Consider the following 27,192-nt stretch of genomic DNA (forward strand, 5'->3'; position numbering starts at 1 on the left):
AAAGGAAGTAACTTGCCCAAGGTCACAGAAGAATTAAGAGAAGAATCAGGACTAGAGTAGTTCCCCCAATCTTCTCCTATCAGCTTTAACCAACTACTTATAAACTTATACTATTAATAAGGATGAAAATAATGACAATGATGATGGCATTTCTTAGGCTTGCAAAAAACTTTAAATGCATCCCCATCTTTTACCCTCATGAAAACCTTATGAGGTCCATTCTGAAACTCACCACAGGGCCCTGGGCTGCAATGCTAATGCATTTTCTAATCCTCAAAGTCAATGAAATTCAATGCTGGCTTAGCTGTCACCATATCTGGCTATGTCACTGTTATCAGCCTTGGTTTTAGGCATCAATGAGGCAGGGCACATGTCGCTGATTCCTGCTGAGCCACATTTAGAATGAGAGAAAGTCTGATGTAGGGGAAGGAGTGGTGGGCAACCATCAATTAGGGAATGGTTGGACTAACTAGAATGCACAAGCCTAAAGGAATATTTCTGTGCAGGAAGAAATGGCAAATGTGAGGAAAGATCTGAGAAATATGGGAAGAGTAGCATGAACTGATGCTGAGGGAAATAAGCCAAAACAAAAGAGAGAGGGAAAGAGGAAAGGCAGGAAGAGGAGTGGGAGATGGAGAGAGAAGGAGGGAGGGGGGGAGGGATGGAGGGAGAGAGAGAGGGAGAGAGGGAAAGAGAGAAAGAAATTAGGGATTCTTAACCTGCGTGTATGACCTTTTTTCCTAATTTTTGATAACTATATTTCAATTCAATACTGCTGTCATCCTCTGTATTTTATTTTACACATTAAAACCATGAGAAAGACTCCACAGGCTATCGGCCAAAGAGGTCTCACAAAAGATACAGATGACATTGTTGAACAGCGTACCCAAAGAGAGTCAAATTCTGAAGAACCATCACAAGCCAATGTTAGAGGCAGAGCATAGATGAAACTCCCTCCTCTGGGCGGGTGGAGGAAGAGTTATGGGGTCAGAATGCTGCATACAGCTTTGGAATTGGCCACTATCAGCCTTTTTGGTTAACTGATTTTCTTTGTTATGTGAGAGAGCTGGAGGAAAGGAGGGGACACATCAATAAGATAGCGAAACCAAAAACAAAAGTCATCAATTAAAAAAACCCTTTCTAAAGAGTCAAAAGATTTGAATTTGGGTCCTGATGTCTTATGAAACTTTCCAGCTGTGACCCTAAACTAACTATTGAATGAGAGAGTAAACAGAGGGCTGGAGTAAGGAAGTCCTGAGTTCAAATCTAGCCTGAGACATTTAATAGTCATGTGCCTGGGTAAGTCATTCACCTCTGTTGCCTCACTTTCCCTGTCTGTAAAATGGAAGTAATAATCCAAGATTGTTGCAAGGATCAAATAAGGTAACATTTGTAAAGTGCTTTTGCAAACCTCAAAGTGATAGAGTAACCCAAAACCTTAGTGCAACTCAAAGATATCATGCCTGGTGGTGATGATGATGATGATGATGATGATGATGATGAAAATGATATCCCCAGCCTAGAGCTCCAGTTCTTGTTCAGGCAGTCAAGAGATTGGCTCCACTTACCTTCCTTGCACTCCAGGGCCACTCGGGACTCCAGGTTGTCCATCTGAAGCTGCAGGCGTTTGAGGGTGCGATCAGCATCCCGGGACTTGCGCTTGTAGGCGATGAGGACAACGATGATGACCAGCAGCAGCAGGCCTCCGCCTCCCCCAATACCGATGATAGCTGGCAGCGTCAGGAGGCTGTCTGAGTAGACCTGTAGCGTCCCTGGGGAGAACTCAAAGCCACCCGCCTTGATCTGGAAGGGAGAAAAACAGATGAAAGTCAGGTGAGGGCACCTATGGGTGAGGAGCTAACAGGATGGAGACATGGGTGTGAAGCATCGGGGGGGTCAAGTTAAAAGAGGGCAGGGGTCCCCAGTTGCTTCCATGCAGGAAGAAATGGCAAATGTGAGAAATATTCTGAGAAACATAGGGAGGGAAGTATGACACGGATGAGGAAGAGAAAAAGGAAGGGAGCCAGGGGAGAGAGAAAGAGAAAGAGAAAGAGAAACTCTTCACCAGTCATTGGGGAGGAACTCCAAGCATCAAAAGCCCAGTGCCCCAGTGCTTTCTCTGATGATGAGATGTCTAGAATCAAGCTACCTTTGTGCCAATACTGGCCCTAAGGTATGCTGTGATTTAACCAGGTAAATGATCAAGTTGACAAGGACTCTCCCTGGAGAGTGAACAGATGTTCTAGAAGATCTCTTGGACAGCCGGAGCTCTCTGTGTCCTTGAGTGGACTGAAAGGGACCATGTAGATCATCTAATCTGGGATGTGGGAACTTGTTTTAAAGAATATTTTAGGGGTGGCTAGGTGGAGCAGTGGATAGAGCACCGGCCCTGGAGTCAGGAGTACCTGAGTTCAAATTCGGTCTCAGACACTTCATAATTACTAGTTGTGTGGTCTTGGGCAAGCCACTTAACCCCAGTGCCTTGCAAAAAAAAAAAAAACCTAAAGAATATTTTGGTAATTTTTTCAAAAGATCTTGTCTCCCTTGTATTCTGCTCATTTCATTCTATACAATTAAACTATGATTTTTTTTTTAGGTTTTTGCAAGGCAATGGGGCTAAGTGGCTTGCCCAAGGCCACACAGCTAGGTAATTATGAAGTGTCTGAGGCCGAATTTGAACTCAGGTACTCCTGACTCCAGGGCCGGTGCTCTATCCAATGCACCACCTAGCTGCTCCCTAAACTATGATTCTGAGAAGAGATTCATAGACTTCACTAAACTGCCTAAGGGGCCCCTTATGAACCTTTGATGAAGAAGGTAAGCTACTTGAGGGCAGGGACGATTCTGAATTTTGCCTTTACATCTTCAGTACTTAGCTCAAACTAGGCATTTACTAAATGTTTATTGGACTGACTTAGATATAATCTATTCCTGTCATCACACAGAGGATGGAACAAAAGTTTTAAAGGAAAGCAAATAGACTCAACATCTCAGAAGAGCATCCATCTTCACTGTCCCATGATACCTTTACCCTGTACCTGTCCTGAATCACTCCTCAATGAGCTGCCAGCTCTCCCCCCAACCCCACAGTACCCCCAGCACAGGACTGGCTCCCCAAAGCCATAGAAGATAGAAATATCAAGGCAATGGGAATGGTCATGGCCAAAGGGAGATGCTTACACTCATCTTCAAGTAGAGGAAGCTGTCCTAAGGCGTCATGGCACAGTCAAGGAGGAGAATAGGAATGATTCTCTGGGTAGTGCCAGGCCTCCTAAATGCTAGACTATTCCTAAAGCTCCATTTTGCTCAGTCTGAATTCCTGGGATATCCTCTTGTTTCCAAGGTCTTAGTCTTATCTTCCAACAGCCCTAAGCAGCAAGGGCTGCAGAAGGGAGGGCACATGTGCATGGGCATCCTCACAGAGAACAGTGCTGTCCAGGAAGGAAAGACCAGAGGCCTGGGTCTAGACCAGTCTGCCATAGACCTTGGTCCAGTCACTTCTTAGGGACCAGGACAGGTTTAAGATCATGGGTTTAGAAATGCCAAAAACCTGAATGGTCATCTAGTCTAACATCCTCATTTTAAGGACAAGAAAACAGGCATATAGGATTGGAACCCAAATTCACTGACTCCAAATCCAATGTTCTCTCCATTGTTTCCCAATGACTCTGCCTAGCTGTGGAACACAAAGCGGGAGCTTAGTAAATGAATGTTAGAATGCATGAATGGATGAATGTCCACGAAGCAGAATTTATACATGAGGGAGGGTCCAGGAGCAGAGTAGCTCCCGAGGATGGGAGCCCCCTTGGCAGATACACGTACCGTGACTTTATGCTGACCAGTGAGATTGGGTGATTCACACAGCAGCTGTGTCTCAGACACGGTCAGTACACAAGGTGTGGACCCAATGAGCACAGTGTAGTTGAGTCTGGAATTCCCTGAGGCAGGAGGGAGGAGGTTCCGGCCCTGGAGGAAGAAGAAGGCTGCTGAATCTCCTGAGACCATAGAGCTCCTGCTCCATCCCTTCCCACCAGACATCCCCTCTCCTTTCAGATTTCCTCAGGATCTGCCTGGCCCTGCCTAGCACCTGCTTCCAAATTGGGAATATAAGGATTTTCAGGGATGGAAACCTACCTTGAGGATGAGGGGGGAGCTTGGCTTGAGTTCCAGGATGCCAGAGGGGCTGAGGGGCTCAAAGACAGGATCGGGGTAGTAGAGGAAGTTGGTACTGTTGATGATGAGCAGGGATCGCACATTGTCCATCACGAAGCCCAATTCGTCCGGCCGGTCACCCAGTTCAGGGGGGCTCCGGGTAGGGTTGTCGATAGATGGGGCCTGGCACACCATGGTGGTGTCATTGTACACTACACAAGTCTGGGGACCCAGAGGAAAGAAGAGGATTGGTTGAGGAGGGGCTTCAGGGGAGCCAGCCTCCTCTGATTTTGGAGCTCAGATGGGGAACCAATGCTCTCCCCCTCCCTTTGGCTCAGAAACCCCTGGCAGAGAATATGCCAAAAATGCAGGAAGGCACCACTTTGCCACAGAAACACTAATACTGGAGACTGTCAATGCACTGGCCCAGCTCTGTGCCCTTCCTTGGAACTCCTCAAAAGCTACAGGACCATCCATCCCTGCCAGTCTCTGTAGACCCTCCTGCGCTATTCTCTGACTCCTGGCTTTTCTCTACTTAGTCCAAGGGAGGATCCGTATCTCTTCCTCCCCCTGCTCCACTGCCCTGGTCTACACTCTCCAACACAGGGTGGGGGACCCCTGAGACCCTTGTGGCTTAAGAAAGGCTTCCTGATCTGTCACCTGGGAGGCCTTTCTGGGAGGGGGAGGAATAAGTGGTGACCATGGAGATGTAAGAAATAGAAAATCTCAATAAAAATTTATTTTAAAAAGTTTTCTGACTTAATTCTGTGTGGACTGTGTAGACATGAGAACTGATCCCAGAAACTGGGCATGTTTAGTTTGGCAAAGAGAAATCCTGGCAACACATAATGGTCTTCTTCAAATAACTGAAGGACAGTCAGTCATGTGTCCCATTTGGCCCCCAAGGGCAGAACCAGGAACAAAGGGTAGATGATCCATCCTATTTAAAGGACTGATGACCAGAGGGACAGACAGATTGCCTCTGCAGTCTGGGGAAGTGGGTCTTCATGCTCTGGACACAAGGACCCCCTAATCTGTTTGATGAGCCAAGGTTCTGGTCTGCTCAATGTTGCTGGAGACACAATAGACAGAAATATGGTGCCCTTCACTCCAGAGCCCGAGGCATTTCTGGAGAGAGGTGGGAAAGCTGCCCCATGTCCCTGCAATCCTGGAGGGGTTTCAAAAAATTCCCAGGCCTGGGCAGCTGCTGAGCCATGAAGGAAGGCACTCAGTCCATCAACATGTCACCCAACAGGAGCTCTGCTGACCTCTGTCATGGGGGCAGGCCTGCGCCAGATGATGAGGAAGACAAAGGGATGAGCAAGAGAGGGGTCCTGGCTCTGGAGGTTATTCCAGTTTACACACAGGGTGACTCACATAGTCAGTTATAACACACAACACAGACTGGAAGGCAATAGAGCTGAGAAGGAAGAGGGGAGCAGGTACCCACAGCCCCAGGTCAGGTCTGCATTTAGGGGTGAATACTCACACTTTCTCTCTCGGCACTGCCGTACTTGGCCCGGATCCGGGGCTCTCGGACGGTGGCCAGGTTGGTGCCCGTGACTGTGAGGAGCGTCCCGCCACTGGAGGCCAGAGGGATAGAGGGGTCATCCTGGAAGGGTGAACTCTGTACTCCCTCCAGACTCTCCCACCGCTAGATCAGACTTTAGCTCCTCCTGGACCAGTCACTGGCTTTGAAAGCAGCCAAGCTAGGCTGACTCTGTCTCTCCCTCCCCCAAAAATCTACCACAGCTTGGAATTCCAACTGGTACAGCAGGACCAAGCTGCTGTCCATTTATCTATGTTGCTGCTCCATTGTACCAGGCCTACTTCCAGAAAGACTCGAGATGATTTAGATTAAAATACATAGTGTGAGATAAGACAATTAAAGATAAACCAGAGGAAAGACCATCTGATGAAGGAGAAGGAACTGACGTGCAGGCACCCAAACAGAGCAGATCTATAATACTTGGTTTGAGTTGAGCTTTTGGGATCCTGACTGCCCCCAAACATGAAGAATTACTCAAGACCTGTTTTCTGACTGGGACAATATATGCACTCATTTGCAGAGATAAATGCTCTTCTTGGCACTAATTTCAGATAGGAATCACACACACAGAAGAAAGGACTGCATAAGGGGCAGGGACTACCCCCTTGCCTCAAGAGCCCATGCTATCCCTACTCCAAAATACCAACTAACAATTCCCGAGGTCAAGGGACAGGTTCCCCTGCCCAGAATTTGTGAGGATACTAGATTTGGAGGTGGAGGAACCCTTAGAAGCAATCTAGTTCAGCCCCCTTAAATTACAGATGAAGAAACTGAGGCAGTAACAGAGTTATCCAGTTAAAATGCAGACTAGGTGGGACTTGAACCTCATTGTCCTGCCTCCAAGTCTGCAAACTTGGCCCCCAACCCCCTCCCCAGTTTTGCTGGCTGAGGTCCAGAGGTAGCTCCTCTCTCTCCCCTCTACCTGTTAATACTCCACTCAGGGTCGATCTTCTGGATGGTGGGGTCCTCGGTGTAATTGTACTTCACTTCAGAGTTGCTGAGTTCAGCCCGGTTAATGTTGATGACAATGCTAGCACCACCAGGGTTCTGGCCTGGAGGGGTACGACAGCGGATTTCCCGCGAATTCCTCCTGTGGAAAAAAGAACAGAGAAAAGTCAGCAGATCTAGGGGGAAAGAGCGTCGGTTCTGGAGTCAGATTCCCAGAGTTTGGATATGAAGTTTGGTCCCTAAAACCGGGCAGCTGTGGACAAACCACTGGACTTCTTGGGCCAAAGTTTCCTCATCCATAAAATAAGGATATTAGACCTGATTGGGGGCCACCTGCACCCCTTACCCTCTTCCTATTCAAAATGTATGGAAATGAATTCTGCCATTTACTCTGCATATTCCCATAAAAATAATTAAGTAGATTAATATATTTCAGTGGGATAATATTACAGCATCTAGGTTGGGGACCCCAAAAAAATATATAAACTGTTTATGTTTTAAGAGGCAGTTAGGTGGCGCAGTGGATAAAGCACCAGCCCTGGAGTCAGGAGTACCTGGGTTCAAATCCAGCCTCAGACACTTAATAATCACCTAGCTGTGTGGCCTTGGGAAAGTCACTTAACCCCCATTTGCCTTGCAAAAACCTTAAAAAAAAAAGAGGCAGCTAGGTGGTACAGTGGACAGAGCACCAGCCCTGGAGTCAGGAGGACCTGAGTTCAAGTATGGCCTCAGACACTTAAGAATTGTCTAGCTGTGTGACCTTGAGCAAGTCACCTAATCTCATTGCCTTAAATAAAATAAAATTTAAAAAAAACAGTATATGCTTTAGTACTGTATGATGGTTTACCCAGAAAAACCCTAGAAAAGGTGCACTAAACTATGATTCTGGTGGAAGGGTGCTTTGATCGGGAGAGTCCAAACATGCTATCTGCCATTTTCCATCAATGGTCCCTTAGAACTCCCTGCTGGTAGGAAAGTTCAAGATCCTGGACTGAATCTTCTTTTGGACAGGAAAGGTCAGCTCCATCCAAAGCTTCACCCCCTCTACTTTCCTGATCACCTTCCTCACCCATCTCTTTCTGGAGCCTGAGCTCTTCACGTCACCTCTGCTTCCACCTGAGCTGGGAAAGTTGGGAAGGGAAGCCAGGATTTCTCTTGGTCTCCTCTGATGGTCACACTTCCCTTCGGTTTTCGTTCCTGATGAGTCCTCCTCTCTTTCATTCCCAGTATCTCTGCTATCAGCCTCTTTATTTTCCCTCTAGAGCATGGCAACATGGAAGGGACACCTTGGTACCCCATTCAGTTATCAAGCCAGAGGTCTGGAGTTTCTTCCTGTCTCTGATCCTTCCTCAGTTTTTTGATTAGTCAAATGAGGTATTTGAACTGAATGATCCCTAAGGTCCCTTCTGTCTCTATTCTATAATTCAACTGTGTGGACTCTCTATTCTTTCCATTAACAATTCTCTTTCCAAGATATACACAAAGAGTGACAGGCATACACACACACCACTTTCCCCCCACAATGGGGATGGACTGGACAGAATCATTCTCACTCCCTCACCAAGGACAGAAAGGTTTCCAAGACACAAGGGTTGAACCCAAAAGTTCACCCCTCAGATACTCCATCACTCCCCTAAGCAGCTGCAGGTAATCAAGGCTTAACTGTACCAACAGTGTAGGCACAGAGAGGGAGGTACCAGCACAGACACACACCCCTCCCAAACTGATGCCAGCATCTCTGCGCCGGCCCTGGGCTGCTGCAAACAGCAATGATTAGTGCTGATAACTGGTAATTACCGCAGGAAAATATTTAAAGAGCCGCTCCATTATCATCCCTAATCTAAAAATTATCCACTTCGAGCCTAGGGGCTTTTGTTAACATTTCTTTTTTTCTCTCTTAAAAAAAAAACCACAAAAATTTAAATACTTTTTCCCCCAGATTCATTTTTCCTGGAAAAGAGTGACTGGGTCTGAGCCAATCCAAAAGCTGACTGGAACTGAAGTGCTCTCACAATCCCAGCCTAACCCCCTCCCACTGCTGCCCTTCTCCATGTTGGGCCCCCTCATGACCCAGACTGTCAGAGACCCTGCTCCCCCACTTCCCTCGGTCTTGTCTGATGGCTTCTGGCGTAGCCCTGCCTCTAGCCTTCCCCATCCCTAGCTGCCTCCCCTCCTCTATCCCTGGGGTTTCCATGGCAACCTTCCCCCTCCTCTGAGTTTCCATGGTGATAGCTCCCCCTAACCCAGGTTCGACATGGCAGCTTTCCCCAACAAGAGCGTCTCTGTGGTTGTCATGACAGCCCTAAGACGCACCCCCAACCTGCCCACATCAGTTGACTGCAGCCCCCCCCCCATTCTTCCTGCAGTGAGCCCCCATGCCCACTGTTCAACATACCAAGAGAAAGTGCAGGGCCGGCCTCCGATGGAGACAGCCACATCACTGCCAGCGTTCAAGTGATTTCCCTCAATACCAATCCAGGTGCCCCCAGAGAGTGGACCGCGAGCAGGGGTCACCCGGTAGAAGGTGGGGGTCTGCAGAGAAAAGGAGGAGGTCAGGGAAGATTTCTGGGTACTCTGGAAGGAGACACTCACTGAGACCCCAGTTCAAGAGTAGGTGGGGAGAGGGGGATGAAGTTGGGGAGGAGGGTTCCACAACAAATCAAACTCTAAGACCCCCTAAGAACAAAGACTGGACTGTGCCCCTTTGAGGAAAGTTGTGCAGCCCCAGGGTAGTCACTCAATACTCTAGCCTGAAAGTCTCCCCGTTATATAAATGGGCAGGTTCTTCCATGTGTATCTTCCTTTCATATAGAACAGTAAATATACTGGGAAAAATATACCAGTCTGTACCAATGCAGGGCAGGTTTATTTTTATATTTCCCTGCTTAGTGAAACTCCATCTGAAGTAATAAGTCTGGAGGTAGTTGGCTTCCTCCCTCATTGAGAACTCTAAGAATATACTCCAGACAGTATGTCATGGTAAGGGAAGGATGGGGCTGGTTGTCGCTTGACCTGGGTTCTAATCTCAGTTCTGCTAAGAACAAACAGGGTGACCAGGCCAGTCCCCTCCCTCTTCCAGACCTCAGCCTTGAGTTGCTGAGATTCCTCTCAGATCCAGATGCTGGGGACCCCAGTGGGGAGAGGAAGAAAGGAATGACTTACCACAAATGTGAACCTCTTGGGGGACATGGCACGGTAGTGAGGGGAACAGTCTCGCACGCACACCTCCACCAGGGCATCGTGAGCTCGGCCGGGGCTCGCATCTCCGATCTCACAGACGATCCTGGGGGAAACCAAGGCAGTCCCTGCTACTGGTTCTCAGAGAGAAGAGAGTGGGGCCAGGGTGGAGAAACAAGAGCCTGGGAGTGGAGACCTAAGCCAGGGAAGACCTCTGAGATTATCTGGCCCAACCCCACTCATTTTACACATAGGAAGACTAATGTCCAGAAGTCAAGTGACTTATTATGGGCACAAAGGAAGGAAATAATGGTTGATCCAGGACTTGAACTCAGAACCTCTGACTCTATTCTTTCCATTCCTTCCTGATGTTGTGGCCAGAAGAGGAGTGTTGCCTCGGCTCAGGGTGGAGCAAAGGCTTCTCTCGGGTCCTAGAGCCAGAAGGGATGTCACCCAGCTCAATCCTGTCATTTTGCAGATGAGGGAAGTGGCCACTAGCAAGGGTCAGAGGAGGTGTTGAATAAGTCCAGTACTGCCTCCACCAGGCCCTCCTGAGCGTCCATTCGCTCTCAGGCTGACCCCTTGCAAACTGGGCAAAACTTAAAAGCAACTCTGCTAACCTTTTCAAGGCCCAGTCCTCTCCCCACCTAAACCAAGATGTCCATTCATCCTTTATAAATAAAGCCAGTGAGAAATACTACATTGAGTGGGAAATTTTAAGTCAGAGGATCCGAGTTTGAATCCGAGCTCACTCAAAAAATGAGCATTTATTAAGTGTCTACTGGGTATCATAGGTTTACTATGTATGTTCTGAGTGATCTCAGACAAGTCATTTCACTTCTCTAGAAAATGACAGGGTTGGAAGAGATAATCTCTGATCTACATTCCAGCAACTTGAAGGTTTGAACGAGTGGAGAATACTCTAGGAAATACTGGCCAACCTGAGTTGGAGTCCAGGCCTCCCAGAAGAGGCAGGGCCTTCAGTTCCATGAAGAAAAGAGAACCACTGGCAAAATGTAACCCTCATCCATGCCTCTTTCTAGGGCCTGCCTGGTCATCAACTGAAATCAAATACCTCCAATCTCAAAGGAAAGTGGCCGGGTCAATGGAAATAATGAATAATAATTATAAATGACAAAACAACAATAAAAATTTCCATTTCCATACTGCTTTAGGGTCTACAAAGCTCCTTTTCACCCAATATCTCCAAGAGGCAATTGGGACAGTCCTCAGTTACACATTTTTAGTTCTTATTATGTACAAATACAATTACACCTTCCCTCAAGGGGTTCATATCCTAAAAAGGAGACAGACAAGATAGAGACAGGGTAAATGGAAGGGGTCAATGTTCATGTGCCCATTTTATAACTGTTAAGGGGAAGCCTGCAGAGCTCTTCCCCATGGTCACCGTTATAACAGTCAATAGCAATCAGAATTCACATACAGGTCTTCAGACATATCTGTTGTTCTTTCTACTACCCTCAAGAAAGTTCTAAATTGGGAGTTAAGAGATCTGCATTTTAATTCTAGCTCTTGTACTAACTCATTAGACAAGTAATTTCAACTCTCTGAGCCTCAATTTTCTCACCTGTAAAATGGATGCATTATTTCTTGCCCTGCCATCATCACAATTTGGTGCAAGGATAAAATGAAGCAACACACGCAAAAGGACTTTGGGAAGGATACAGACTTAATGAATGTGAGGGGCTGTTATTAATCATTAAATCATATTCCTCCCTAGGATTTGACTCAGGGGCTCCAAGAGCTCCAGTGCACTAAGGACCTTTTCTCCATCATATATCAGTCCCCCTCCTCCCTAACCCACTGCCCCCACTCACTGCTCAGCACTGATATATTCACTCTCGATGGGATTGCAGATCACCTTTCCCACACGTACACCCAACCTCACGTCCTCAAACTTCAGGCCGAGGTTCTCACCAGTGATGGTGAGTCGAGTACCGCCCTGCCGAGGGCCCGTCTCTGGTGAAAGCTGAGGAGAAAGGAAAAGGAGCAATGATATCACCTTGGGGCGAGGCCAAGGGATTAGCAGAGCATGGTTTGTGTGATCAGATGAGGGCTGGGGCTTGGTAATAGTGCCACAGGGGGCAGGGCTCAAAAAGTGGGTCAGTTTTAAGGCGAAGGCCACAAATTTATTGAGGATCAGGATGGGCAGGTGGGCTATGGTTAGAGAAGATGAGATGTCCAGTGAAATGTGGTCCATGTGTCATTTATTTGGTTTGAGACTTGGCCTCCCGAGAAAAGACAAAACCATTCTAGAAGGATGTGATGAATTCTGTCTTCCCCTCTGGTTTTCTCTTAGTAACAACTGCATGTAGAAAGGAAGCATGGTTCGGGACCTTGGGCATGTTCATGGAATCTCAGGGATGCTCCTAAAGCACAGCATGTACATCCAGCTTGGGGTCTGACTCATACCACTGGGGCATGAACAGGTTCATGGTCATGTCCCAAGTGAGGGACAGGAGACAGAAAGACTGAATGGAGAGAATCCTAATTCTCATCATGTGAACAAGGACACTCTCTTTTGTATAATAGATAATTGGTGAAACAGGATTAGCTGGTTTTCAGGGTTAAGGGTCAGTCTATGGCCTGGATTAGGGGTCAGCCTGTGACCAATGCTTGTGATCAGAATATAGTCATAGAAATCAGGAGAGTCACCCTGTAACTATAGTTTGTGGTGAAACTATGACCAAATAGTAGGGATGAGTCTGTGGATAGGATCAGTGGTCAGTACGTGGCAAGGACTAGTGGGTCAATCTGCAACCAAAAATAGAGCTCAGTCTCTGGTTAGGGGTTGGCTCAGTCTGTGGATGGGAATTGTCAAGTTGAGGATTCAGCAGCTCCAATTAGCCCTCCCTTTTCACCATCTGCCTCTAGGATCCCCACATGACCCTCCCTTTCTTCATCATCCTCATCCTGGACCTTTATCACAATCATGATTCCCACTGCCATTCCCCTCCTCCTCCCTTCCCTCTGCTCTTTCCAGGAGCCCCGTCCTACCTTGAGGATCTTAGGGTCTGCGCATCGGCTGTTGCCACTACTGGCGTGCATCCAGCCAACGTCTGGGGCAGGGCAGTGGTGGCGCAGGGAGCATCGCTTCTCAGCCACACACCAGCCACACTCGAATCGTGGGTCTGCTTTGAGGCAGAGCCCACAGCTCTCACGAAGGGCAGAACACTTATACAGATGAGCTGAAGACCAGAAGAAGATAAGCAGGGGTCAGAGAAGGCCCCTGACATTTTTCTCCCAAGCCTGCTTAGGACAGGGAGGTGGACAGGATTGAGCTGGTAGAGCTGGGCTGACCTGACCCCTCTTGTCCCTTACAAATCAATCCTGTTGTTCTACCATCCCAGGGTCTTTGTGAGGCTCATCCATTGGTAATTTCTTAATTCTTCCCCCTAAAAGCTCTCCCCTGAAGATGGAGGTCATGGTCAGCTTGGGGTGCAGGTCCCTCCACTCACCTTGGATGTTCTGGGGGTTGTCAATGACAAAGTTGCCATTCCACACCACGGAGAGGTTGACGGGCAGGTCACTGATGTCATTCCCTTCATAGGTGTACTGCAGGAGGGGATAAAGAGAGCACCTAGTCAGGAAGGTGGGTGACTGATGCTGGGTTGAACCAAGTGCTCCAGAGCCCCCAGAAGGGAAGCTCTGAATGATTTGGGGTCAGAAGGCTCCCAAGGTGTGAATTCATCCCTGCACCCCTGACCCAGAGGCTTTTCTGATTCTCCTCTAAGTTGAGTTTTTGGAGTCAGTCGCCCCAGGGTCACTTTCTGTCCAGGCTCTAGCCAGGCTGACTGTGCTCCCAGCCTCAGCAGGGTGGGCACACTCCCCAAACAAAAGACTCTCCACTTTCCCTGAAGCCACTTGAGTTCAAACAAAGTGCTAACTCCCTCATTTTCAGCAGCTCCCCTTGACTTTAAAGTCTGGCTAGCAGCTGACCCACCCATAGAACTGGACGGCAGCAGATCTGCCCCTACCCCAGCTTCCCACCTTGACCCGTTTCTCTAAAGAGTGACCCTTCCTTATGTTAGGGGAATTTCCTAATCACTGGAAGGCCCTGACTCTGCTCCTTCAGTCTTTTCCTACCTAGGTCAGTCTTGTGGAGAATCTCTGCAGGGAAGGGAGGCTTGGAATACTTCTTGTGAGCTCCTGTGCAAATGGATGTGGTTCTTCACTGACAAGGCAGCTCAGCTAATGCTACAGTCAGGAAGACCTGGGTTAGACCCAACCCAGACCTTTACTGACTGTGTGACCCTAGGCAAATCACTGGACCTTATGTTGCCTGTCATTAGGTTATATAGACTGTTTTTTTTGAGAAATAACCAGGGTTGGGGCGGCTAGGTGGCGCAGTGGATAAAGCACCAGCCCTGAAGTCAGGAGCACCTGGGTTCAAATCCGGTCTCAGACACTTAATAATTACCTAGCCATGTGGCCTTGGGCAAGCCACTTAACCCCATTTGCCTTGCAAAAAAAAAAAAATAAAAAAGAGAAATAACCAGGGTCAAGTGACTTGTCCAGGGTCACACAGCTAGAAAGAGCTGGATCTGAACTGAAATCCTCCTGACACCAGGGTCAGTACTCTATTCGGCATACCATAGCTGCCCCTGCCTCCATGACTTCTAAAGTCTATCCCAGATAAAGGTGCATCTTCCAGCTCCTGCATAGAGCCCTGACTCTCCACACTGATAGTCAAGGCCCCCACAAGGGAGCCCACCATCACTTTCAAGTCTGGCTCCCTCCTAAGTGTCTCCCATCCCAGGAAGACAAGCTATCTCACTGTTCTCCCAACACATTATCTTCTTCCTCACTGAGGTGTGGGCTCATAATTCTCCAGCTTAGGAAGAAGCCTTGAGATAGCTCTCTCTCTCACCACCTCCTTGAAAATTCTTCCCTTTCTTCTTTCCCCTTAGGACACCAGTACCAGAGGGTCAAAGAAAGGAACGGGAACAGGCTTGCAAAAAAACTCTTGGAAGAAATGACATATGAAAGAGGCCCTAGAGGAAGCCAGGAATTCCAAGAGCAAGGATGGAGAACATTCAAGGCCAAGCCCTGGACAGGACAGAAAACGAGAGACAGGGAAGAGAACACCAAAGGCGAGGATCGGCATTCGTATCCTTCCCTCTCAAAGAGAACTAGGACATGAAAACTTAGCCAGACAGTCCCTGCCTGCCCTCAGGACACTTCCAGGCTAGCTGTCCAGAAGCAGTGATGCAGTGGAGACTAGGCTCCAGGCTCAAGAGGGGTGGGTGAGAACTGCTATGTGAGTCCAGAGGAGGGAGAGGGCCTGGTGGGGAGGGCTGGGGGACCCAAGAAAAAACTGGATTTAGGGCTGGAAGGACATCAAATCCAACATCCTCATTTTGTGATGAGGAAATGGCTTGAAGACAGAAGAGGAAGCTTTATGAAAATGCCTCAAGTTAAGTTGGGGTCTTTAAAGATTCTGACATGGAAGAAGGGAGTATTTGGGACATGGTAGGTAGCCAGGTTTGACTATGGCATAAAGCAGGAGGCCTCAGATTCCTCATCTATAAAATGAGGGCAATGGCTTAGAGCAGGAATTCTTTTTTTTTAATTTTATTTATTTAAGGCAATGGAGTTAAGTGACTTGTCCAAGGTCACACAGTGAGGTAATTATTAAGTGTCTGAGGTCGACTCCAGGACCTGTGCTCTCTATCCACTGCACCACCTAGTTGATCCCAGATCAGGAATTCTTACTGATTTTTGTGTCATGGACCCTCTTGGACAGTTTTCTGAAACTGAAGGATACTTCCCAGAATAATGTTTTTAAATGCATAAAATAAAATTCAGAGGATTGCAAAGGAAACTAATTATATTGAAATATAGTCCTCAAATGACAAAACACAAAAGAAGAGAAAACAGTTCACATGACCCAGTTTAAAAACTAAGAGCATCTTTAGGCTCCCTTCTTCTGTCTCTACCATTCCAGGGTTCTATTACACAGAAAACAAGTGAGAAAAACTTCACATTGAAATAACAGGGGACACTAGTCTAACCTTCATATCTGACTTAGGAGTCAGGAGGACCTGAGTTCAAATCCAACCTCAGACACTTAATAGTTGCCTAGCTGTGTGACCATGGGCAAGTCATTTAACCCCATCACCTTAAATAAATATTAAAAAAATAACTGAGGGTAGAAACAAGCCAGAAAGAGATAAGAGGGGCAAAAATAGGGGGTGAGCCACCCTCGGTAAGTGAAGAAGGTAGACTGAGGTCCAATGAGGATATGGGAGCACCTGGTAGGGAGGAGGTCCCGTCAGGAGGTGGTGGTAGTATCTGGAGGGTCTGGTGGTGAGGAGAAGGGAGTGGGGAGAGGGTCCGGTGAAGCCCAGCTGATCGATGGGCAGTGAAGGTCTCTAACTGAAACTGGCATTTCCAATTTGTATTCTGACACGTCTCATTTGGGGCCGGGCCAAGCTGGAGTCATCCAGCCTGTCGCTGTCTACCAAGCTTTCTTGCATCTCATGGTTTTGGTTTCCCCCAGAAATGAACTACAATGGGGCTGGGGGGGTGTCCTGTATTAACCCTTAGTGATGCAGGTGAGAAGCTTATCTCCTTGAGAAAAGAGAGGGCCCTGGGAGTCAGAGGACCTGTGGATGAATCTGGGTGCTTCCCTTTACTGACCCTGGGGAAGGCAGCTAGGTGCTGCAATGGATAGAGCACAGGCCCTGGAGTCAGAGAACCGAGTTCAAATTCAGTCTCAAACACTAACTTGCTATATGACCCTGGGCAAATCACTTCACCTTGTGTTTCCTCACACATGAGCTGGAGAAGGAAATGGCAAGCCACTCCATTATTTTGCCAAGAAGGGGTTACAGAGATTTGGATGGGATGAAAAATGACAACAAAAACAGTAAATGTCTCTTTGCTCCTAAGTCAGATGTGAAGGTTAGACTAAGTCAGAGGTATCAAACTCAAAAACCTACAGAACAGATCAGGATAGAACCTTGGGAAAGGTTAACAGAACAAATAAAAAAAAAAAACATTACAATATAGATGATGTTAATTTGTAGTTTTCTAAGTCAATAAGCAGCCCCCTGGAGGAATCCCTTTCCATTTGAGTTTGACAAGATGGGACCAGATGATTTTTAAAGTCCCTTCAAAGTTCAGATCTATGGATGGAATAATGAGATCCAATAACTGCAAAAGTGGTTCCTAGCATCCATATCCAGGTATATCTGAGTGAGGGACTGAGGGAATGACAATGTCCGGAATCAAAGTTCTGTCTTCAAGGCATGGGAAGTCAGAAAGCCAGAGGAAGAAGTTCCAGAGACATCAATGTATCCCCCCAAAGATCACTCCCCATTTCCCTACATATTCTTCTCTCTGAAACTGGTCTCCCAGGAGGGTCTGCTCACCATTCAATACCTACACATGTAGCCCTTCATTCCTCCTTTTCTTCCTCCTTCCTTCCCTGGGTCCATCCAGTCCTCAGGTCCTGGCCCACAGTCTCCCATTGGACCCATCCCCTGTGAGCCCATCCTCTGCAGAGCTCACACAGGATGCCAACCATCTATACATCCATAATTCAGCTCCTACCACTCACACTTCCACAGTGTGTGAAAACGCCCATGTCCTCTCACTTCCATCCTGCACACCTCCCTCTGACTTACTCAGATCACACACTTTTCTCTTCACCACATTCTCTATACACAAGTTTATGCAGATAAACATGGGCACGTGTATTCATTTTTATTATTTATTAAGCACCTACCATGTGAATTCCATTAGCCCAAGACTTCCTTGGGACAAAGGATTATTTTTTGCCCTTCTTGAAATCCTTAGTGCCTAGTAAACGATCTGGCCCAAAAACACGAGCTCAGAACAGATTTGTTGACTGACTGAAAAACTCTTCTTGAAGGAGCCATATCCCAGCTCACTTTTATTCTTCACATTCTGTCTTATGTCCCCCTATGCACCACCCTGCCCAACCTCCCTCTCCACACCAGTGTTTTGCTGATCCCTATATTGTCTTACACTTGTGTGCGTCACTCATTCCCACAAAACATTACGTCCATTCAAAAAGTATTGATTTATTGCCTCCCAGGGATGAAATGAGACTATTTATAAAATATTTTGCTGTAAAGCACCCTTTAACCACTAATTATTATTATCACCGTCATTATTATTAACTAACTATGTGCAAGGAGCTACTGAGGCAAAGAAAAAAAGAAACAAAGAAGTTCCTCCTGCCCTCAGGAAAGAATGGGTAGGCATATAAATTCAAATGATAAATAATGTCATTCTATAAATAATCATCTACATAAACAATTTTAAATTGATTTTTAAATAAAAATTCTATAAAATCATTCCATAAAGAAACTGGAGGGGGTGAGAGGTACCACCTCTTACCCACCACACACAGACAACACTCACACTTGCATATTGAGTCTATGGGGTCTGGCTTTACCATTCTACATACACCCACATCCACACACCCTCACATATAACCCTTTCCTTATACAAACAATACACACACACACACACACACACACACACACACACACACAGAGCATTCATTAGCACTCCCCTCCCCTTTCCCAATGCCCTTGTGTCTGTCTTATGGACACCTAAGAGGAAACATGTTGTCTCTCCAAGTTGGACAAGTTCTTGAAATCTTGAGAATGAAGAGAGAATGAGGCTTTGAACTGACCAGGAGTAGTCAGCCGGATGAGCCCCAGGGCACCTCCTTATCCTCTCTTGTCTCAACTCCCACATCCATACAATGGATGCTCAGGCCACTTACCTCCCAGGGCAGTTGGGAAGTTCCATTGAGACCAGATGATGGATAGAGAGAAAGAGAGCACTTTGGATGCCCCCAAGGGTCAGGGGAAATGAGAAAATGAGAATAACCACAGCACCTCCCTTGAAGGGTCATTGAAAGGATCACCTGAGATAACACTTGTAAAGCAGTTAGCTCAGTGCCTAATAAAACAGTAAGAGTTTAATAATTGCTTGTTCCCTTCCTCTTCCCCAGTGGCATCATCAGTTACCTAGACATCATTATACTTGCTTTATATAGACACATTTCCTTCACTCCAGCTCCCTTTTTTTTCACTCTCTTCCTTCCTCTTTCTTTCCCCTCCCATGTCATCTCTTCTGTCTTTCTTCCCTCTTCTTTCTCCTCTCTCCCTCTTCCTCTTTTCTCTCCCCCATCTTCCCTCCCATCTCTCTTCCCTGTATCCCTCTCTTTTCTTCCCTCCTTCCCTCTCCTCCAATACTGCACTGCCTCTTCTCTCCCCTCCCCTCCCCTCTCTGTCTGTCTCTCTCAATCTCTCTATCTCTGTGTGTCTCCCCTCCTCTCATGGTCTCCGTCTCTCCCCTCCTCTCATGGTCTCCGTCTCTCCCCTCCCCTCATCGTCTCTGCCTCTCCCCTCCCCTCATGGTCTCTGCCTCTCCCCTCCCCTCATCGTCTCTGCCTCTCCCCTCCCCTCATCGTCTCTGTCTCTCCCCTCCCCTCATCGTCTCTGCCTCTCCCCTCCCCTCATCGTCTCTGCCTCTCCCCTCCCCTCATCGTCTCTGCCTCTCCCCTCCCCTCATCGTCTCCGTCTCTCCCCTCCTCTCATGGTCTCCGTCTCTCCCCTCCCCTCATCGTCTCCGTCTCTCCCCTCCCCTCATGGTCTCTGCCTCTCCCCTCCCCTCATGGTCTCCGCCTCTCCCCTCCCCTCATGGTCTCTGCCTCTCCCCTCCCCTCATGGTCTCCGCCTCTCCCCTCCCCTCATCGTCTCTGCCTCTCCCCTCCCCTCATCGTCTCTGTCTCTCCCCTCCCCTCATCGTCTCTGCCTCTCCCCTCCCCTCATCGTCTCTGTCTCTCCCCTCCCCTCATCGTCTCTGCCTCTCCCCTCCCCTCATGGTCTCCGTCTCTCCCCTCCCCTCATGGTCTCCGTCTCTCCCCTCCCCTCATGGTCTCCGTCTCTCCCCTCCCCTCATCGTCTCTGTCTCTCCCCTCCCCTCATCGTCTCTGTCTCTCCCCTCCCCTCATCGTCTCTGCCTCTCCCCTCCCCTCATCGTCTCTGTCTCTCCCCTCCCCTCATGGTCTCCGTCTCTCCCCTCCCCTCATCGTCTCTGTCTCTCCCCTCCCCACATCGTCTCTGCCTCTCCCCTCCCCTCATGGTCTCTGTCTCTCCCCTCCCCTCATGGTCTCCGTCTCTCCCCTCCCCTCATGGTCTCTGCCTCTCCCCCCAGACACCCCGGCTCCCCCCTCCCCCGTGCCCCCTCCCCTCCGGGATCCCTCCAACTCCGGCCTCTCCAGCTGTGTCCTATTTTTCTGTAGCTGATGACCTCAACTCCTTTCCAGTACTTGGGGGACTGAAGTAATGTACATCGTGTCTCGCCGGGGCTCAACTGCAATTCATCATTATTTTATCTGCAGGAATTTAATTGGATCCTATCAAACTCTCCTGATACTCCCTCTTCACTTTAAACACTGCTGCAGGAAAGATAAATGCGGGCCCGGCCAGGAGAAAGAGAGCCAGGCGGCCGAGGGCGAGAGCAGGCGGCCCAAGGAAATTCTGGAGCTGGAGCCCGGGACTCTCATTTCCTCGTGCCTCGCTGCGTAATTGGGGCTCGCCGAGGACCCCGCTCTTGGAGGGGGGGCTATGATTTATGGAGCCCAGAAATCCTCGGCAGCCTGGCGAAGCCCTGACAAGCAAGGTGAGGCGCAGTGGCGGCTGTGGCAGGAGCGGCCGCGCTCCTCCGGGGGCTTCTTCCTGCCCCCCCGCCCTTCCTTCGGGGGCTCAGTGCCCCGGGATGGCCTGCACCGAGGGCACACAACAGGGGGCAGCCCAGCCCCAGAGATGTCCCCAGTCCGCTCCAGTGTCAGCATCCCTAAGGGAGAGAATACTCTCATCTAGGCCAGGCCGCCTGAGCTCCCGAAGCTGCATCCTCCGGACAATTCGGAGAAGTAGGCAGCCCGAGGACCAGGAGCCCCATTTTACAGGCAAGGAAACTGAGGCTCATAGAGGGAGAAAAATCCTACCCACAATCACACTGCCAGGGACCCAGATCTCCCAAGGGTCACGATGATGGGCTCTCCCAGTCACCCTGACTTGGAAAGTGGGGTGCAGATGAAGGTGAAGCAGGGTTCAAGGACTTAGAGAGTGAGGAATGAAAGCAACCTGAAACCCCACTTCACTTTCCTGATGAATAACCAAACTCTCCACCACTCCAGACATCTGGACTGATGTTTTACTAATGTGGAAACTGAGGCACAAAGGAGCCAGGTCACCTAGGTAACAAACAGCAAAGTCATTCAGTGAGAACTCAGGTTCCCTGAGTTCCAGCATCCTGGGGAGGTCCAGGTACTTTGGACCCCAGTTCCACTGTTCCACAATGAGCTAGGACCTCCATCTCAAAATCCAGCCCTGTTCCACTGTCCCACAATGCCAAGAGCAAGACAAAGTCCAGATTAAATCCAAGCAGACAGCCTGCACTCAAAGGTAAGCTTCTTGGGGGCCAGCACTGCCTTTTGTCTTTTTCATCCAGGGGCTCTGCCAATGGACTCAAAGTGAAAGGGAAGCTGGCAGCATCTGATTAGAGCCAGTGAAGGTGGTAAAGGGGGGTAAGAGCTCCTTTCCTTCCTTCATCAATCACCCTTCTAAACAATCCTTTGCACCTTCTCCCCCAGGGCTTCCCAGGTAAGAACAGGTAGAACAGAGGGAAAACTCCATCAGGACAGATTTAACCAAATCTCAGAAGGTTCCTGGTAACAGGGACCAGAAGCCAGTCAGTCAAACTCCCTTCATTTGACAGATGAGAAAATCAAGAAAGGAGATGCCTGGAGCCATAGTCAGCAATTCCTGAAGCACCTACTATGTGCTGGTTATACAAACACCTGGGGGAAGGGCTGGCCCTGAGAACCAGGTCTCTCAATACTCCATCCACAGCTCTAGATGATCCTGGGACTGCAGGTAGGAAGATGAGTTCAAATCCTGCCTTGGTGAGCTAGGTGACCCTGGCATCTAGTTAAGGGAAACTCTGGCTTCCTCAGTTAATTCATCAATAAAGTAGGGATGACAATAATAGTACCCACCTCTAAGGAATACTGTTGGATAAAATGCATATAATAAATGGCATTAATACAATATGTGCAAAGGGCATTGTAAGTCTTAAACTTCCATATAAACATTAGTCATTGTTATTATTTCCACTGTCCCACAATGCCTCTCGAACCATCTGCTAAATCAGTTAAAATTTTTTTAATGGTTTGGATTTTTTTAAACTACATATATCTGACTAAATTACTCTTAAGACTGCCAGGTGGTACACTGCTCAGAGGGTTGAACCTGAAGCCAGGAAGCCTCATCTTCCTAAGTCCCAATTTGGCTTCAGACACTTATATAAACTACGTGACCCTGGGCAAGTCACTCAGTTTCCTCATAGGTCAAATGAGCAAGAGAAGAAAATGGCAAACCACTCATGTCTCTCTGCCAAGAAAATCCCAAATGGGTCACAAAGAATCAGACATGACTGAAATGACTGAACAACATCACTGCTCTTGAACTAAAAAAAAAAAAGTCTTTTTTAATTAGGTTTCGTATATTTTAAGTCCTGAAAGTCTTTCCCCTGTGCTTGGGGAACCCCCAATTTGCACACAAAAAGGCCAACTTGAAATTTGGAGTAATTCTACGCATGGGCAGATCATGGGCACAAACCACATTCATAGGGATTCCCCATTCGGGTAGCCCCATCACAGAATGGAAGGGTTTTCCATAAGTGGATGTTCTCATTGGAGGGCAAAACCCGTCTTCTTTGAATCACTGCTAATAAAAATCCTTCTCCCAATAGCCCACACTTCCCTGGCCTCACAAACAGGGGCAGAAAACAAAACTCATTCTTTTATTTTGTGAGGTCCTTATTCTGAGCATCTATAGCCCTCCTCAATCTGCCTCCAAGCTACCTGCCTAGCCTTGACCCTCCCCTTCACATTGCCATGTTCTTCCTCCCTGTCCCCATGTCTTCCATGTTTGGAACATGCTTCCTCATTGAATGTGCCTGTTGAAAACATTTCTAGGCTTAGTTCAGGCAACACCTCCTCCAGGGAACCCTCTCATATCCCCATAGTTTCTCTCTTCTTCTGCAAATGACCTACCTTTTATTGATTTGTCTGCATACCATTCCTCATGCTTGCAGCATGGGAGTCATGGAAAGAACATTTGGGAAAGGGAATTCAGAAATCCAAAGGTCCTGGGTTCAAATCTTAGCTCAGCTGCTTGCTCCCAAATGATCTTGGGCAAGTTATTTCACCTGGGTGAGCTTCAGATTCTTCAGCTTAGTGACATCTATCTATAGTAACTTCTGATTAAATCCACACTCCCATGACCCCCCCCCCCCAATATTTTTCTCTGTATTTCTGCTAGGCACTCAATAAAGGGATGTTGGAGTAAATATAACTGAATCTCTGGTCAAGGGCTTTCAGGCTGACAGGATGAAGAGGATGAGGATAATTTTTAGGTGTGAAAAGTGCTTTGCATTTGATGCAAGATCCTATTTGGGGTTTTCTTGGTTAAGATATAGGAAAGGTTTGCCATTTCCTTCTCCAGCTCATTTGACAGATGAGGAAATTGAGGCAAGCAGGGTTAAGTGACTTGACCAGGGTCCCACAACTAGGAAGTTTATGAGGCAGGATTTGAACTCGAATCTTCCTGACTCCAGGTCCAGCTCTCTAACCCCTGCACCACTTAGGTGCCTTTGCCTTACATATTTGATTCTCATAATGACTCTAGGAGTTAAGTACCAGCATTATCCCATTTTTACAGAGAAGGAAACTGAGGTTAAATGTTAAATGTCTTGCCCAGGGTCACACAGTTAGTAGTCTCTGGGCTAGGATTTGAACCCAGATCTTCCTGACTCCAAATCAGTATCTCACCTACCATGTCACTTCTTTCTCTTATCCACAAATATCTAGTTCCTTCCTCCTCTGTGGCCACTGAGAGGAAGGCCTCAATAACTGGAACATTAGGGACCTTTATGACTCTACATCGATGCTCTATTTTCACCCTCCAGGATCCAAGGGTCGCTTATTCTCTTCCACTTCCTAACTCTGATCTGCAACAGCTCCAATCACCCCAAATTCTCAATTTCCACAGCTCTAAAATGAGTTGGATTTGATAAATTCCTCTTTAAAAAATGTCCTTCTCTGTTAACACTTGTGGGAAAAGTCCCTGACTTGGGGGTCAAAGGAAATCCAAGTTTGCCACTTCTAATCCTTGGTGATAATTGGGGCTCCTTCTATCTCTAAAGGATTGATTATCTCTCAAGCTTCCAAGACCCTGTCCAGGTACTGACACTATGATGTTTGCAAGCTCCAACATTTTAAGGTTCTAAAGTTTCTTCCAGTTCTAAGTCTTGATCTCATGGTTCTAGATAATAAGTGACCTTTGGATCCCTAGAACTAGGTGGTATAGTAGATAGAGCACCGGCCCTGGAGTCAGGAGTACCTGAATTCAAATTTGACCTCAGACACTTAATAATTAATTACCTAGCTGTGTGGTCTTGGGCAAGCCACTTAATCCCATTTGCCTTGCAAAAACCTAAAATAAAATAAAATAAACAAATAAACAATCTGTCACTACTGAACTAGTCTGATCCTCTCATTTTATAAATAAGAAAACAGTTCTATAATGATTGACTTTCCAAAGCCACTCAGGTAGCCTGGACACAAATCATGTATATGCAAGAATGTACAAACACTCCCTCCCTCGCTCATTCCTATAATTCTTGGTTCTACCTGACACCATTGCAGAATTGAATGCAAAATAAATATCTGCATATTCTCTTTTTCCATGATCAGTGTTCCAGTAGGAAGCCCACCCATCTCCGTTTCATAGGCATCTACTAGGCAGACCTTTCCATTAGCCTGCACTCCTCCATGTCTACGTACAATGATAACTGACATTCACAATGACGGCCTGGAGGCTCTGCAAGAAGCTGAAGTGTCTTTTGAATCATCAAAGAAAGATTCAATTAGGCTCCGTGTAGTTTCACTGTTAAGAGTGTTTTATTATATCCTAATTCTTGAAAAATGGGGAATCCACGCATGGTACCTTTCTAATAATCAGAACCTTAGATTAGCCAGAACACTGCATTCTTTGACTCAGCCGGAGAACAGAGTGTTTTGTTAGAGATATCTGCTCCAAGCATTAAACAGCTGCTAGGAGAAGGTTGATGGCAAATCCAGGTGGCCCACTCTGGTCCAACACTACAACCCTGGAGGTCTCTTTCCAAATCATAAAAAGATAATGATCACTCTTATCTGAACAGAGAGTTAAAAATCCTTGGAGCACTTCCTATCTGTAACCTAATGGGATTCTTGTAATTATCCTAAAAGATGGGTAAGAAAGGGATAGTTATACCTGAGTTCAAATCCAGCCTCAGACACTTAATAATTACCTAGCCATGTGGCTTAACCCCATTGCCTTGAAAAATCTAAAAAAAAAAGAAAAGAAAAAAAAGAAAGGGATAGTTGGACCCATTTTGTGGAGGAAACTTGAGTTTCTCATCCTCTTCAAATAGCCTCTTCCACCTCAGAGAAGTCATAAGAAAGGTGAAATGCACTAAAATAATCTCAACAACATCTTTTATGGAAGCCCCAAAATGGAAATGATATGAGTTCTCTCCCAGCTGGGGAATGAATGGACAGACTATGATATAGTGAAAGTGTTTCAGAGAAAGATGGAAGATTTACATGAACTGAGACAAGGTGAAGTGGCAAGAGAACCCTATAAATAGTGATAACAATTCCAAGTTCAGAACTTTTACCATTGCTCAAGGCTGCTATCAAAGGTTTTGGTTAAATGTTTTTCTTCATTCCAAGAAGGGTTGGTAGGGGAACATGGATAGGAGGATGGGTCTACAAATGACTGTGGCATAAGAATAACAAAATGTCTACATTATGTGAATGAAGGGATCACAAAAATCTAAGTTCTTAAGTAATAAGAATAACCAACTGTGGTCCAAGAGACCAGGTAATAAAACATAGAGAGAAGTGGGTGGTGTGAGGGTGGAATGGGATATACACTGTGTTTTTGCTGAACCTTTTTTTGTCTTTGTTACAAGAGTAGATTCAAGGAGTTTGGGCAAAGGTCTTTATCTGGAAATGTCTGAGAATTTTTTTAAGTTTCAATATAATTATTCTTAAAAATAGTGTTCTACTTGTATGAATTCCATTTCCCCACCCAAACTCCTTCAATGTCTGAACATAAAAGCCATAGAACTTATACAGGTGAGCAATGACTAAAGCCATTACTTCAGAAACAAGAAAAGGAGATCCATGAAGAGATCTGTTCAAGTAAGCACAAGGAGTTAGGAGCAGAGCTCAAATCTCAATCTCTCCTGGTACCAGGAGGTCTCAAGATTTCATCCTCCACCAACATGTCCATAACATAAAGGTTTAGAGACTTGTCTTGGTTTCAGAAACTATATGCTTTGCCCATAGAGACCCAGCAGTAATAATCAGAGAAGCATCAGAGGGAAGATTTGAATCCAAGTCCTTCTGAAAATAATAGCACCAACCTGCTTCCCATTTCTGTCATGTCTCAGACAAAACAGGCCACTGACATACACCTCTCTGAAGGTCAAGGTGCTGTTTAACTCCCCATTTTGGGGACAATTCTCCCCAGACTCTGGCTTTGGAATGTTTAAGCAGCTAACCTAGAAAAGGTATTGCCCCCTGGCCTTCAGCTGGGGATGTTTCCCAGAAGGACCAAAGAGATTGGGGCTTCTTTTCTTTTCCTTTCTCTTTCCAAAGCTCAAAAATCCAGGTCTCTGATTTATACTCTAACAGGAAAGGTGTTACCCTGCTATCAATAAACATTTGCTGACCTAAATGACTAAATAATTGATCATAAAGAAGTACTAAGTACCTTGTATCTCATTAGAAGAGCATCTGTAGTGTTGACTAAGCCAGCAGGGGGTTCCTAACTTTTTTTTTCTTGCTATTCATTGGCCTGCTTTATTAAGTGTGTATACTCCCAGCTAAGGAAAAGTGTGCAAATCAAAGTGGATCCATATTTCATGCTGGACTAGCTTTCCCATTCAAAGCATACCCCCTCCAACTAAAAGAGGTTATCACAAAAATATGAGTATTTCACTCTTCCCTGAATTCATTGCCTTGTCCTAGGAAAGAGAATTGAATCATCAGGAGTTCTAAAATCGACCCAAGCAGGGTTAATCCCCAGTTCTCATTGCAACCAGAAAAAAATTGAGGCCCTAAGTGGGTCTTCAAACAACTTCCTCCGAGGTTTTAAAGTCAATTAATGTTAAAGTTAGGACAAAAACCAAGATCTCCAAGTCTCCCAGGGCTATTCTCTTTTCACTATATCAACCTA

At 46.8% G+C, this 27,192-nt stretch overlaps 1 protein-coding gene across 2 annotated transcripts in view; it reads right to left on the reverse strand.

The window, feature by feature from the left end:
• Positions 1-27,192, reverse strand: part of PLXNA1 (plexin A1) — a 297,154-nt gene that overhangs the window by 71,052 nt on the left and 198,910 nt on the right. For both annotated transcript variants that reach the window (XM_074198439.1, XM_074198440.1), the window contains exons 11-20: positions 13,306-13,402; positions 12,845-13,035; positions 11,665-11,816; positions 9,812-9,932; positions 9,045-9,181; positions 6,624-6,791; positions 5,642-5,735; positions 4,135-4,374; positions 3,823-3,966; positions 1,569-1,803 (exon numbers count right to left, since the gene is read on the reverse strand). In XM_074198439.1, coding sequence (XP_074054540.1) covers positions 1,569-1,803; positions 3,823-3,966; positions 4,135-4,374; positions 5,642-5,735; positions 6,624-6,791; positions 9,045-9,181; positions 9,812-9,932; positions 11,665-11,816; positions 12,845-13,035; positions 13,306-13,402 — 1,579 coding nt within the window. The remainder of the gene's footprint in view (positions 1-1,568; positions 1,804-3,822; positions 3,967-4,134; positions 4,375-5,641; positions 5,736-6,623; positions 6,792-9,044; positions 9,182-9,811; positions 9,933-11,664; positions 11,817-12,844; positions 13,036-13,305; positions 13,403-27,192) is intronic.

Source organism: Macrotis lagotis, chromosome 8, assembly GCF_037893015.1.
Source record: "Macrotis lagotis isolate mMagLag1 chromosome 8, bilby.v1.9.chrom.fasta, whole genome shotgun sequence".
Lineage (NCBI taxonomy): Eukaryota > Metazoa > Chordata > Mammalia > Peramelemorphia > Peramelidae > Macrotis > Macrotis lagotis.